Source organism: Xyrauchen texanus, chromosome 39 (genome assembly GCF_025860055.1).
Source record: "Xyrauchen texanus isolate HMW12.3.18 chromosome 39, RBS_HiC_50CHRs, whole genome shotgun sequence".
Classification (NCBI taxonomy): Eukaryota; Metazoa; Chordata; class Actinopteri; order Cypriniformes; family Catostomidae; genus Xyrauchen; species Xyrauchen texanus.
Genome location: NC_068314.1, coordinates 14,402,759 through 14,417,016, shown reverse-complemented (window position 1 = coordinate 14,417,016; position 14,258 = coordinate 14,402,759). Strand labels below are relative to the sequence as shown.

At 41.4% G+C, this 14,258-nt stretch overlaps 1 protein-coding gene across 2 annotated transcripts in view; it reads left to right on the top strand.

Annotated features, from left to right (window-relative positions):
• Positions 1-1,999: 1,999 nt before the first annotated feature.
• Positions 2,000-14,258, top strand: part of slc6a11b (solute carrier family 6 member 11b) — a 96,254-nt gene continuing 83,995 nt past the window's right edge. Inside the window, exons 1-3 of one of the 2 annotated variants that reach the window (XM_052111063.1) lie at positions 2,000-2,051; positions 2,142-2,215; positions 3,160-3,396. In XM_052111063.1, the coding sequence (XP_051967023.1) occupies positions 3,174-3,396 (223 nt within the window). In that variant the 5' untranslated portion in view covers positions 2,000-2,051; positions 2,142-2,215; positions 3,160-3,173. The other variant, XM_052111062.1, reaches the window with a different exon arrangement.

The following is a 14,258-nucleotide window of genomic DNA, read 5'->3' as shown; positions in this document are numbered from 1 at the left end:
CCAAACTTCAAACGTACTTCTCTGTCTGCTTGTATGAACGTAACACATCATATAAAGTGTTTCACCGCTGTTCAAATGCACTTTGGATCACATCATTTATATGTAGAAATGTTTTCCATCTGAAAGGACTAAATATTAAATGAATCAAATGACAATAAAATGCAAAATAATCTCTTCAGTAATCAAAATACTTTTTGAACGTAACTGTAATCTAATTACCAATTATTTAAATTGTAACTGTAGTGGAATACAGTTACTTATATTTTGTATTTTAAATATGTAATCCCATTACATTATTCCTTTACTCCCCAACCATGTTAATAGCATATAGAAATGAAGTCCAATGAATTTTTCTCTGCTGTAAAAATAAAAAAGCCTTTATTTTATTTGGCTTGTCACATTGACATCAAAATGTTTAAAATCAGTAGCTGCACACTGATGCATTTTGGCCAACAGAGCCTTCTTCATAGTGTGTCAGTCCTATATAGTGTGACAACTGAATTTTTGTACACAAATATGCCATGTAGTCTCTCAAATAATGAGGCCATGAAAAATAATAATTTTAGATAAATATAGCATGTCACACTGCAGGGCAATACTAACACTGTTTGAAGTGACATGATATACACATTAACTATTTCTCATATAAATATAAATTATTTGGGAACTGAGTAAGATACACATTATTTAGATTTTGGCCAGGCTTTCAATTTATATTCTTAAATCATGTATGATTTTTAAAAGGATTGGGATTTATTGAGACAGGTTTTTGAAAAATATGATTAAGTCTCAAGAGGTCATGTAATGTTTGTATCATTAAATGTTATTTAATAAATGAACAACTTGTCTAAAAGCCCATGAATTAAAATAAAAAATGAAAAGTCTGATAGTAATTATTTAAGTATTTTATGCATTACCTGAATCACAATATAACTCAAGAAATTATTTAAAACATTTTATATCGAAGATTACTTCTATGAAGTAACATAAATGCAGATATCAGTGAGTTGTGTCTAAAGGGAGCACAGAGTCTTTGCCAGCGTCTTTGGTGGCCACTCTCTATGCAGTGTCCTGCTTTTTTCAACTTAAAATGACAACTGACCCTTAATTGAGGGGTGTATAGTGACAAGGTCACACTTTTGCATCCTACTCAGAGCACTAGGGGAGCAAAAAGCCCCTGGCCATCCAAGCAATTCTTTCTGTTGAGAGACCAATCTCTCTGGTGTGAAAAACAATTCCTGAGACTCATTAGGCTGCATGATGAAAACATTTGTTCCAGCTTGCAGCTTGAGGCTAGTTGTTCCCCAAAGTTACCAGACTATGTCAAGGCAGTGTGAGTGAATGAAGTCCATTGATAAACGTACAGCCTTTTTTCCCCAGAATATTCAATACAAACAATTTAAAGTTTTACAACCTTTGAGCAATGTTTCACAGGAACTCTAATGCCAATAAATTTGCCAAAGTTTTTGATTTATAATGTATTTAATGGTAAAACACAAACAAACAGAGCTTGTAATTTTCAAATCAACAGAGAGTTTAGGCACTTGGGAACTAAGATACAACACAGACTCCTTACAATTTCTATTATGGCTGATTTCAACATTGCTGTTGATAGGCTTTCAGTGTCAGGTCTCCAAACCTTCATTTATAGTAAATTTCATGGTAGACCATACGATAGAGGAATAAAATATAAATTGAACATAATTCATAGAACCCCCCCCCATTAAATAAGAGACCAAATCAATTACAACCAGCCAATGAAAGTAATTTACATTAAAATGACAAAATAAAATAATAATAATAACAATTATTATTATGACAAAAACATTTATAGATTAAAACATCTCACTTACTGTTTATCAAATACTGTATGAATATTACAACAATCAATTATAAGCAAAAGTAATAAATAGAAATAAAAGTTTCTTCCTCAGTGTATAATGTTTTGAGGAGGTGTGAGCTGTAGTGTGAGGTAGAGTGGTATTGGACACATGGCTCTTTTCCAATGAGAGGCATTGGACATTAGACCGGGAGCTCTGATCACAGCAGTAGTGAGTTGCCCACTGTCACAGTCATAACACTGTGACATCCACCAGGGTTTCTCAGTTTTCCTCTTTTTGTCTTTTTTTTCTGTCAAACAGGCTTAAATTGAAGCATCACTTAAAGCAGGTTGTTATCAGGAGATCTAAGGAGGTTTACTGTTCCACCAATACCGGTAAGTCCTATAACAGTTTGAGATCTCATGCACTATGGAGGAGTGAGTACGCTTGAATTTTGTTTTATAAGAGCTGGAACTCTGTTAAGTTTTATGTCATACCCAGTTTACTTATATTTGCATTTGATGTGCATCACTTTGGGGAAGATATATTAGCATAGCTATAATATAGACCTGTGCTTCACTGTTCCGCAATTTATTGTTATCCAATCAAATAACGTTCCACTTACGTGACAAATCATGACAAATTAGGACGTTCCCCTTGCAATCAGCAAAGACTAGACTGAAAAATTTGAAAGTTTGTAATATAATCAAGTAAAACTATTTTTTTGTTTTTTTTTTGTAAAGCTTATTTGATGTGTGCGCTATACACGCTATTTAAATAAAAATGACTTGGCTTGACGCGGCATAACATATTAGAACATTCCTATAATATTCAACAAAGTCGCAATACAACAAATTGGAACGCTGCAATTATAATCGAGAAAGCCACAAAAGTGGAACACTGCAATTACACCCTGGGATCTTTCAGAGGGCACTTCGAAGGGAGAACAATCATTATCGCCATGCTGTAAGGTCATTCCAAACAGAATTTCTAATAAAAATGACTTTAAAAGTGCATTCCAAATGACCGTTATTCAGACACCCACTCTTTTCAACACTCCAAAGCTTTCACAGTGGATGGTAACATCTTCAAAGGGAATAAGGCTTGGAGATGATCACTTCTGAAATGAACGCACCCATCATCAAGAACGATAAGACCTCTGCGTTCTGTTCCATTTCATTGCTCACTGTCGAGCTGTTTTTGAATGCAATAACATGCCCTATGAGAATGACCCCTCGCCTTTCTACAAACTTCTTGATAACAACTTTGATATAAGATTGTTTCAATCCCATTGCTGACATGTGATTCTTCAACTCCTGGTGTAATCCATATGTTTCAGGCTGTTAGAACGTCATGACAGCCGAGAAGACAATTCCCATTATCAATGGAAAAACAGACGACACGATGGATCCCGAGGCATCGAACACGAAAGCGGTGCACAGCAATGATAAGAAAGTGGTGAATGAGAGGGGGCAGTGGAATAATAAGGTTGAGTTTATGCTATCAGTGGCTGGAGAGATTATCGGACTTGGCAACGTTTGGAGGTTCCCATATCTGTGTTACAAAAACGGTGGAGGTAGGAGATCATTCATTCATTCTTACCCATTCAACCGCTACCTCAACAATGACACACTTGAACCTACTCCTGTCAAATGCTTTTAAAGATATTTTCTGTCCTCAATAGCGCATAGAAATGCATGGAGATATCTCCTCTTGTTGCTACTTGTGTAGACCATGCATGTGTGCATAGCTTAATGATTTAATTACAGTTCAGAAAAGGGATTAATGGTGCAGAAAAAGTGCTTAAAGTTGCACTATGTAAGTTCTAGTTCATGCCGTCTTACACTGACACCTAGTGGCCTAGATGCCGCATCATTCAAACACAATAGTTTTCAGTTACTGATGTCAATGTAAAAATTCACAATTCAAAGTCAGCAATGATTACTTTAATCAATGAGTGAAAGTGTCAAATAACAGGATGGTTACTGAGATTAAGCGAGAAGTATTTGGCTGGTCATGTGAATCTAACATGGCAGCCCCAATGTGCGGACCCTCTCCATATAGAATAAAACAGCTTTTATAAGGTTACTGATTTTACTGGAGTCTTTATTTTAATGTGAGTGGTCATTTTCTTCTACATATGTTATATGTTTTTCTCTCTAAATTACTGTGGTTGTACCATGGTGTCAAGATGGTATCTGATGGTATTAGATAATGCAAAATTATAAATGGCATTCCAGGGTACTTCAAAGTAAACAAAGGATACAGTGGTACATAAACCTATGGAACTATGGAGGACGAGGACTGCCAGTATTAAAAAATAAATAAATATATATTTTTGCAAAACATGTAACAAATTGAAAAGTGTACATATAAATATATAATTTAATGTTAAAATCTGACATATATAAGCATTTATACTTTTATTTCCTTATTTATGTATAATTGTATTAATTTATTTCCACATTAATTTATTTCTACATTTATTTATTCCCTTAATTATTTATTTCTACATGTATTTATTTTACATATAAATATTTCTACATTTAATTCTTCATGTACTGTATATATTTCCATATTTATAATGGAATGGGCGTGCACCATTAAGGGCATTTTACATGGCATGCAGTAACCAAGAGTCCCATTCATTTTCTAATGGAGAGAGGCGATAGGAGGCAAAATCTTTAACAGTACTCCGCTGGCATCTTTCCAACCGTAAACACGGATATTTAAGATTAGATTTTCTTGTGTACTGAAAGCAATGATAGACAATACACACTTACTTTACATATTATAAACACACACCCCCAAAGCGGTTACTCTCGGGAGATTTCTCAGCACATGTGGACACGCAGTGAGCTGTATTGTGCGAGTCGCAGAAACCATTTGAATTCGGCACAGAATTATCTGGTGAAATCCTCTATGAAATCGACGTAGAGTAAACTTGCTTAAATTCATATTAAACAGTCCAACATTCTGAAAAGCATTGATAAATGAACAGGAGAAAACACTGATATGCACATACAGTATAAGGGATGAGCACGAGTACTCGGAAATGGCAGCAATGATTGATCATGAAAAAGGAAATTATTCTGTCAGAATAATTTAGTTCTAGATGCTGTAAATCATTGCATGAAAAGGTGCAAATCCGTAAGCATGACGATTCTGACCATTTTAGGATATGTGCTCTGGCGTGTGTGGTTTCCAGACACTGCCAGAAACGGAACAATCTATGTGCATGACCATTTTTTAGTCCGCACACCATCGCACTAAAGCCCCACAAATGACCAGACACGCTTACTTACATACCCACTTTGTTAAAGAGACCCTATTATGCTTTTTGGGATTTTACCTTTCCTTTAGTGTGTAACATAGCTCTTTGTGCATGTAAAATGTCTGTAAAGTTACAAAGCACAAAGTCCGTGCAAAAGAGTGTTATTCTCTCCCACAAACAACCCTGCTCAATAACTACAAGAAATGGCTGGATTGTAGTCCAGCCATTTCTTCCATAAAGTATCTACGTCACTATCACATTTGCATAATGCCCGTCTAAGGGTTTCTTTGGCCCGCCCACAAACAAACACAGTTGTAGCCGAGGCCAGGATGAGTTGGGTTAGTTTTTTTGCCATGTCAAGAAGATGCTGTTTTCCTCACTGCGAAAGCAAAACCTCTTTGTTTGGACTTCCAACGGGAGAGGAATTGAAGTATCAGTGGTTAAAATTAATATTTACCAATATTCCTCAACAGTACAAGCACAACCAATACCAGATTTTCAAGTCAATTACTCCTATTATGATTATTGATTATTTGTGAATTTATCTACTACCAAGAGTTTAAATGCAGAGTTGTGTTGCAGCTATGGTGTACACCCAGTGCACAGATTTAGGCTACTGCTAACCTGCTAGCTAATGTTATTGTGTTGAAATAGTTGTGCTAATCAGCTAAAGGCCAACTTTTATCTACAATTGTGTAGAATTATGCAGATTGTTTGTCGTTCTTACTATCATGAATAGTGATCGAGTGTGGAGATGGATTTATTTTTTCAAACAGTCATTTTACGTCTGCAATCCATGGTAGTACTCGGCTAACTTGCTATGTAACGTTATAGTTTTGTTAAGGGTTTACTATTCAGCTGTGGGAAATTTTTTCCTAAAACTGTGTAACAAAATGGTAAATCTCAAGAGTCTTTATATATAATTATATAATTAAAAGCTTTAATGTGACGGCAGCTATCCTCTATAGTCCACAGCTAACTTGTTCACTAACTGGAAGGAAGTCTCTGCTTTCCATTCATAGCTTGGTGACACCCATTCCAGCAAAAGATGACTAACTAAGATGCACTACATGTCTTTTAATTGAAGCTTTGTTAAGTTCACAATAATCAACAATGTACTTGTAAGAATGCAACAAAATTAAAACTTACCACAGTGAAAGGTCCTGCTCAAGTCGTGCATGCGAAGGTGGTTCGGAACGATCAGCTTGTTCTTCCAAACTTTCATTATTTCATTTATTATCGGACATCGGCTAGAGCTGGTACAGCAAAAACAGACACCACTTTTACGATAGTTATAATAGTGTTTACAGCTGTTAAGGAAGAGTGAAACTCAGTTATGGTAAAGGGCGTTACATTTCCGACACATTCTCTACTTTAATGAGACAAGTGTTAAATCAGAGTGTTTGAGCCAGAGAATGAAGTGAGGCAGGGCTGGATTGGTAATCTGGCATACCGGGCATTTTTCCGGTGGGCCGACACACTTTGGGGCTGATCAGATGAGGACTGGCCTAGCTGTGTCAAAACTGGTTATATGTAAGCGTTCTGCTCAATGTCACTGTTAACTGAATTTCCCTGTTGGTAATACCATGTTTACCAATGTAGTTTTGCTGTCAAATACACTGTTGGTTGGTTAGATAATTAAATAAAAAAAATATTTAATTTTACTCTTTACTCTTAAAAACAAGCAGCATTATTAAAACTATTCTCTACTGTATATAAAATAGTCCTAAAGAACGAGGCTTAATGTCAAACTAAAGATGAAAGTGAAAGTTTTGGTTAGTTTGTCACTATTTCATTAAATTGTTTTTATTCATTATTTTATTATACTTAATTTTACAATGCATTATATATAGTATCTAGATATTTTTGATTTATTAAATGTAAGTTCCTTCCTTTTAATTTTGTTGTATGTTGGTAATATTAGTTCTGCTTTCATTTGTTTCCACTGGGAGTGTAATACGAGCAAGACGCTCTCTCGTTAGGTAAACAAATGACAGGAGAATGGTTTAGTGTAAATAAAGCGCTTGGCGCATGTAAGCAAATGGAACCAAACTCTGTGCACTTCTGTTACTCTAAGCATGAGATGGAGTTGTGAAGCACAGAACTGTTATAAAAACACTTTAATAATGCTCTAACTTAGTATAGACTGGACGGAGATAAACTTTAAAGTGAGTAGACTATTTATGTATTTAATTAAATCACAGCCCTTTGAGATTTAATAGTCGCTCAAGGTCATATCGCAATTTCGATTTATTTGGATTATAGTGCAGCCCTAAATGAAACATTTGTATTTTAATTGTTTTAAGTGTTTAAGCTATCTCTCTCATACATACACACACAAACACACCTTTTTAAAATATTAACTTTAAAATATAAATAAGTGTTTGTGGCAGCGGGGGCGTGGTCAAGGAAGAGGAAAGCGGTAAGGGCGCTTACACCTGAGCTAAATTATGCCTAACACCTGTCTCTAATTCCAGTGAGCACGAGGAGAGCGGCATAAAAGCAGACTCCGAGCCTCCAGTCAGGGAGAGAGAGCCCAAAAAAGCAACCCAGTGTGCTATATGTTGTGTTTATTGTTGAATAGAAAACGGCAATTAAAAAGCCTACCTTCCGTATCGAACCCCGTTTCCTGTGTCCTCCTTGATCACCCTTCTCGTAACTTTGTTACACTGGTGCCAAACCCGGGAAATTCCTTTCAAGCACGTCCAAGCATGGAGCAAGGTCGCCCCATAGAGTCCTCCCAGTTGGCGGAGGTCCTTCAGTCCCTCGCGACGTTACATCAAAGCCACCAGCAATCCCTGCTTGAGCTCTGGCAGGACCAACATCGACGGTTTTTCGAGATCATGCGGGCTCAGGCAGAGGACCGTCTCGCCATCTGGAGCCTCCTCAGCCAGGACACTGCGTCGGCCACAGCCGCGACCCCGGACACCTGCGCTACGCTACCCCCGCCCACGTTACAGAAGATGGGGGCAGCAGATGATCCTGAGGCCTGGCCGCCCACAGTGGGCAGCCCGTCTAATTTTTCTCCTGTCCGGGGAAGCTCAACTCGCGGCACAACAACTGCCGGCGACAAACCTCCTGGCTTACTCTGACCTGAAGAGGGCCATTCTGCAACGGGTCAGTCGGAGCCTGGAAGAGAATCGCCAGCTCTTCCGGGGCATGAAGCTAGAGAAGTCCGATCGGCCGTTCGCGTTTGCTCAACGGCTCCGGGACGCCTGTCGGCGGTGGCTGCTCGCGGGGGACGGCGACGTCGAAGGAGTCATCGATCAGGTGGTGCTGGAGCAATTCGCGCAACGGCTGCCCAGGAGAACGGCGGAGTGGGTCCAGTGCTGGAGGAAGCTGTTCGGCTGGCGGAGGACCATTTGGCGGCGATCCTGAGGGCGGACGAGCCTTCTTCTTCTCTCTCTCTCTCCCCTTCCCCCTGTGTTCTCTCACTCTGCTCTCTCCCCAGGGCCCATTCCTGCCCCGCGCAGGCGTGGAGGGTATCTGCGACCTGCTTCCCGGCCTTGGGAGAATGCTCCTTCCCCTTCCCCGTCCTTCAGCCGCTCTCCTCCTCAGGTGGGGGTGCCCGCCAGCACAAGTGCGGGTGTAACGCCTGGGCCGGCCTGTTGGAGGTGCGGGGACCCGGACCACTTCTGGGATCAGTGTCCGCTGATGGAGGTGGGGACGGTGGTGCGGGTCTCCGACGCCCCGCAGGCTGCCCCCGATTGGGCTGGAGTGTACCAGATTCAGGTAAAGGATCGGGGGGGTATTTACCAAGCTTTGCTGGATACCGGCTGCAATCAGACCACCATCCACCAACTCTTGGTTCAACCCAGGGCTTTGGGTTTAGCTAAAGTGGTGAGGGTGAGGTGTGTGCATGGGGATGTTCACAAGTATCCCATGGTGACTTTGGCGATTAAATTCAGGGGAAGAAACCATAGTGTGGAGGCAGCGGTTAGTTCCCGCCTCACTCATCCGCTAATCTTGGGTACTGATTGGCCGGATTTTAGAGATATTTTAGAGGGTATTTGCGCAGATGGGTCCTGCATAAAGAGGTGTGCGGTGTGCGATGCTTTGGCAGGGGAGGCGGAGCCGGGACCGTCCTCGGCTGCTCTGAATGACGAGGGAAGGGGCGAGGTGGCCGCCCCTCCTCTCAGGGAGTTCCCTGAGGGGGACTTTCCACTAGAGCAGTCGCGGGACGAAACCCTTAAACATGCTCTCGACCAAGTGAGGGTAATTGATGGTCAACAGCTCCGGCCGGGCATCGCCATTTCATACCCATATTTTGCCTTGATTAAAGATCGGCTATATAGAGTGACGCAGGACGCTCAAGCAAAAGAGGAAGTGACACAATTATTGATTCCACGGAGCCACCGGGAAATGATTTTCCAGGCGGCTCACTATAATCCTATGGCCGGTCACCTAGGGGAAAGGAAGACACTTCTCCGTCTAATAGCCCGTTTTTACTGGCCGGACATTGGCGGTGACGTCCGCAGATGGTGTGCGGCGTGCCGCGAATGTCAGCTTGTAAACCCACCGGCCACCCCAAAAGCGCCATTGCGCCCCCTTCCATTGATTGAGATCCCCTTCGAGAGAATTGGAATGGACCTCGTCGGGCCATTAGAATGGACAGCACGTGGACATCGGTTTGTGTTAGTCCTGGTGGATTTAGCAACGCAATATCCGGAAGCAGTGCCTCTAAGCAACATCTCAGCACGTAGTGTTGCAGGGGCACTCTTCAGGATAATCTCCCGGGTGGGGGGTTCAGAAATAAATCCTCACCGACCAAGGCACGACTTTTATGTCACGAACACTTCGCGAACTTTACGAAATGTTGGGCATTAAGTCGATTCACACTAGCGTGTACCATCCACAGACAGATGGCCTAGTGGAACGATTTAATAAGACGCTAAAAAATATGATTCGTAAATTCGTGCACGAAGACGCTAGGAATTGGGATAAGTGGTTGGACCCCCTGTTGTTTGCAGTACGAGAGGTTCCGCAAGCCTCCACGGGGTTCTCCCCATTTCAGCTGCTGTATGGGCGACGCCCACGCGGGGTCCTTGACGTCATCCATGAAACTTGGGAGGAGGGACCTTCGGATAGCAAAAACGAAATTCAGTACGTTCTTGATCTTAGAGCAAAACTCCACACACTGGGGCAATTAACACAGGAGAATTTGCTCCAGGCTCAAGAACGCCAACGCCGGCTGTATGACAGGGGTACTCAGCTACGGGAATTTGCACCGGGAGATAAGGTACTCGTATTGCTCCCAACATCGAGCTATAAATTGCTCGCCAAGTGGCAAGGACCCTTTGAGGTCACACGACGAGGAGGGGATCTCGATTATGAGGTTAAACGTACCGATAGAGGGGGCGCACGTCAAATATATCACCTCAACCTCCTCAAATTGTGGAGAGAAGGGGCGGCCTCTGTGACGTTGGCAACAGTAGTTCCGGAGAGGTAAACAAAGCCCGCAATCTCAACACCCCGGTTACTTGTGGAGACCATCTCTCACCGCGCTAGCTCGCAGAGGTTTCCGAGTTGCAAAAAGAATTTGCAGATGTGTTTTCTCCGCTACAGGGCCATACGAACATCATACAACACCACATCGAGACCGAGACGGGCGTGGGGGCGTGGTCAAGCGCCCGTCCGGGAGAGGAAAGCGGTAAGGGCGCTTACACCTGAGCTAAATTATGCCTAACACCTGTCTCTAATTCCAGTGAGCACGAGGAGAGCGGCATAAAAGCAGACTCCGAGCCTCCAGTCAGGGAGAGAGAGCCCAAAAAAGCAACCCAGTGTGCTATATGTTGTGTTTATTGTTGAACAGAAAACGGCAATTAAAAAGCCTACCTTCCATATCGACCCCGTTTCCTGTGTCCTCCTTGATCACCCTTCTCGTAACTTTGTTACAGTGTTAAATATAAAACCATTATAAAGGTGTAAATGTCATCTCAAACGAGTCCTCCACTTCCAGAGAAACAGATGATGTGCTTGACATATGCTCAGGAGTACATCCCTAATGTTCCATGTAGTGCCACATTTTCAGAGATGAGATGTCACCAGCATATACATGGGTGTTCTGGTTGCTGAGGTACTTCAGATCACACTCTAGTCGCCTCTGCATTTTTCTGCAGAGATAATCAACAATTGGACTTTGACATAGTGGCTTAAACATTCACACCATCCTTACTTCCAGCATCCCATCCTCTACATCACTCATGTGACTCCACTTCAGATTTCCATTTCTTCTTTTTGACACATCAAAGACCACAAATCTAGAAGCTAAAAACAAAAAAACAAAGCAAACAAAACATTAAAACAAGGATTATTGTTAAGTCTTTTTTCCCCTACAAAGTGCCAATAGCCATCAAATTGTTTAGTCAAAAACTGTGGTGGTTACGAATGACCCCTTAACTTAATTGGAAGTCCAATTCTGTAATTGCACAAAACCTGCCTTTTCAGAACCATGTGTTAAGGCCTATTCACACCAAAAGCTAAACAAATATTCATCAGGCTGAAAGAAAACCAAATGTACTCTGGTGGCACAATGCAGCTTTTCATCAGAGCTCCATTGAAATCTACTGAGCTTGTGAATCAATTGTTAATAGTTCAACCAAAAATAATTATCATAATTTACTCCACTTTATGTTGTCTCAAAATTGTAGGGGTGGGCAATATGACCAAAATATTATATCACGATGAGTCATTTATGTCACTATCATGATATATATACACTCACCTAAAGGATTATTAGGAACACCATACTAATACTGTGTTTGACCCCCTTTCGCCTTCAGAACTGCCTTAATTCTATGTGGCATTGATTCAACAAGGTGCTGAAAGCATTCTTTAGAAATGTTGGCCCATATTGATAGGATAGCATCTTGCAGTTGATGGAGATTTGCGGGATGCTCATCCAGGGCACGAAGCTCCCGTTCCACCACATCCCAAAGATGCTCTATTGGGTTGAGATCTGGTGACTGTGGGGGCCATTTTCACATTGTCATGTTCAAGAAACCAATTTGAAATGATTCGAGCTTTGTGACATGGTGCATTATCCTGCTGGAAGTAGCCATCAGAGGATGGGTACATGGTGGCCATAAAGGGATGGACATGGTCAGAAACAATGCTCAGGTAGGCCGTGGCATTTAAACGATGCCCAATTGGCACTAAGGGGCCTAAAGTGTGCCAAGAAAACATCCCCCACACCATTACACCACCACAACCAGCCTGCACAGTGGTAACAAGGCATGATGGATCCATGTTCTCATTCTGTTTACGCCAAATTCTGACTCTACCATCTGAATGTCTCAACAGAAATCGAGACACATCAGACCAGGCAACATTTTTCCAGTCTTCAACTGTCCAATTTTGGTGAGCTCTTGCAAATCATCGTAGCCTCTTTTTCCTATTTGTAGTGGAGATGAGTGGTACCAGGTGGGGTCTTCTGCTGTTGTAGCCCATCCGCCTCAAGGTTGTGCGTGTTGTAGCTTCACAAATGCTTTGCTGCATACCTCGGTTGTAACGAGTGTTTATTTCAGGCAAAGTTGCTCTTCTATCAGCTTGAATCAGACGGCACATTCTCCTCTGACCTCTAGCATCAACAAGGCATTTTCGCCCACAGGACTGCCGCATACTGGATGTTTTTCCCTTTTCACACCATTCTTTGTAAACCCTAGAAATGGTTGTGTGTGAAAATCCCAGTAACTGAGCAGATTGGGTACTGATCACTATTTGAAAAAAGTAATTTTTTATAAAATCTAGACAGGCCCCATTTCCAGCAGCCATCAGTCCAACACCTTATCCTTGAGTAATCATGCTAAATTGCTAATTTGGTACTAGTAAATTACTTGCCATTGTATCAAACACAATTTAAAGCTATTTGGTTTGTTAAATTAAGCTTAACTTGTGTTTGTTTTTGAGTTGCCACAACAAGTATGCAATAGACTGGCATGTCTCAAGGTCAATATTAGGTCAAACATGGCAATAAAGAAACAGCTTTCTTTAGAAACTCGTCAGTCAATCATTGTTTTGAGGAATGATATATACAATGCTTGAAATTACCAAAAAACTGAAGATTTCATACAAAGGTGTACACAACAGTCTTCAAAGACAAAGGTCAATTGGCTCTAACAAGGACATAAAGAGATGTGGACGGCCAGATGTACAACTAAAGAAGAGGATAAGTACATCAGAGTCACTAGTTTGAAAAATAGAAAAATGATTCGCATGTCAAATCAAATCACTTTACTGTCACACTACCATGTACAAAATTGCAACAGTAGGTGAAAGTCTTGTGTGCAGTTCCGAGCAACATAGCAGTCATGACAGTGACGAGACATATACCAATTACAATAAACAACATATTTACGCAACACAATTTACATATCAAATGTACACATATGTACATTTACACAACACAATAATAATATACAATGTACAGTAAACAGTACACACAATATAGAATACACATACAATAAAAATAAAAAATAAGAGTATATAAAAAATATATATACAGTAGTTATATTGTGGAGAATACATTTGACAGTCCAGTGTGAGATATAATATTAATAATGTGCAGTGCTGATTATTGATCGTGAGAGATCAAGTGTTCAGAAGTCTGATTGCTTGGGGGAAGAAGCTGTCATGTTGTCGGCTGTTGCGGGTCTTGATGCTGCGATACCGCCTGCCTGATGGTAGCAGTGAGAACAGCCCATGACTCGGGTGGCTGGAGTCTCTGATGATCCTCCGAGCTTTTTTCACACACCGCCTGTTATATATGTCCTGGAGGGAGGGAATCTCACCTCCGATGATGTGTCTGGCAGTTCGCACCACCCTTTGCAGGTCGTTGCGGTTGTGGGCGGTCCTATTGCCATACCAGGCGGTGATGCAGCTAGTCAGGATGCTCTCTACGGTACTAGTGTAGAACCGTGTGAGGATGTGGTGGTTCATTCCAAACTTCCTCAGCCATCTCAGGAAGAAGAGGCGCTGGTGAGCCTTCTTCACAAGGCCTCAGTGTGGACGGACCATATGAGTTCCTCAGTAGACGCCGATGTGGACACCAAGGAACTTGAAACTGCTGACTCTCTCCACCGGTGCTCCATTAATGGTGACGGGGCTGTGTTTTCTGTCTTTCCTCCTGAAGTCCACTACAAGCTCCTTGGTCTTACTGACATTGA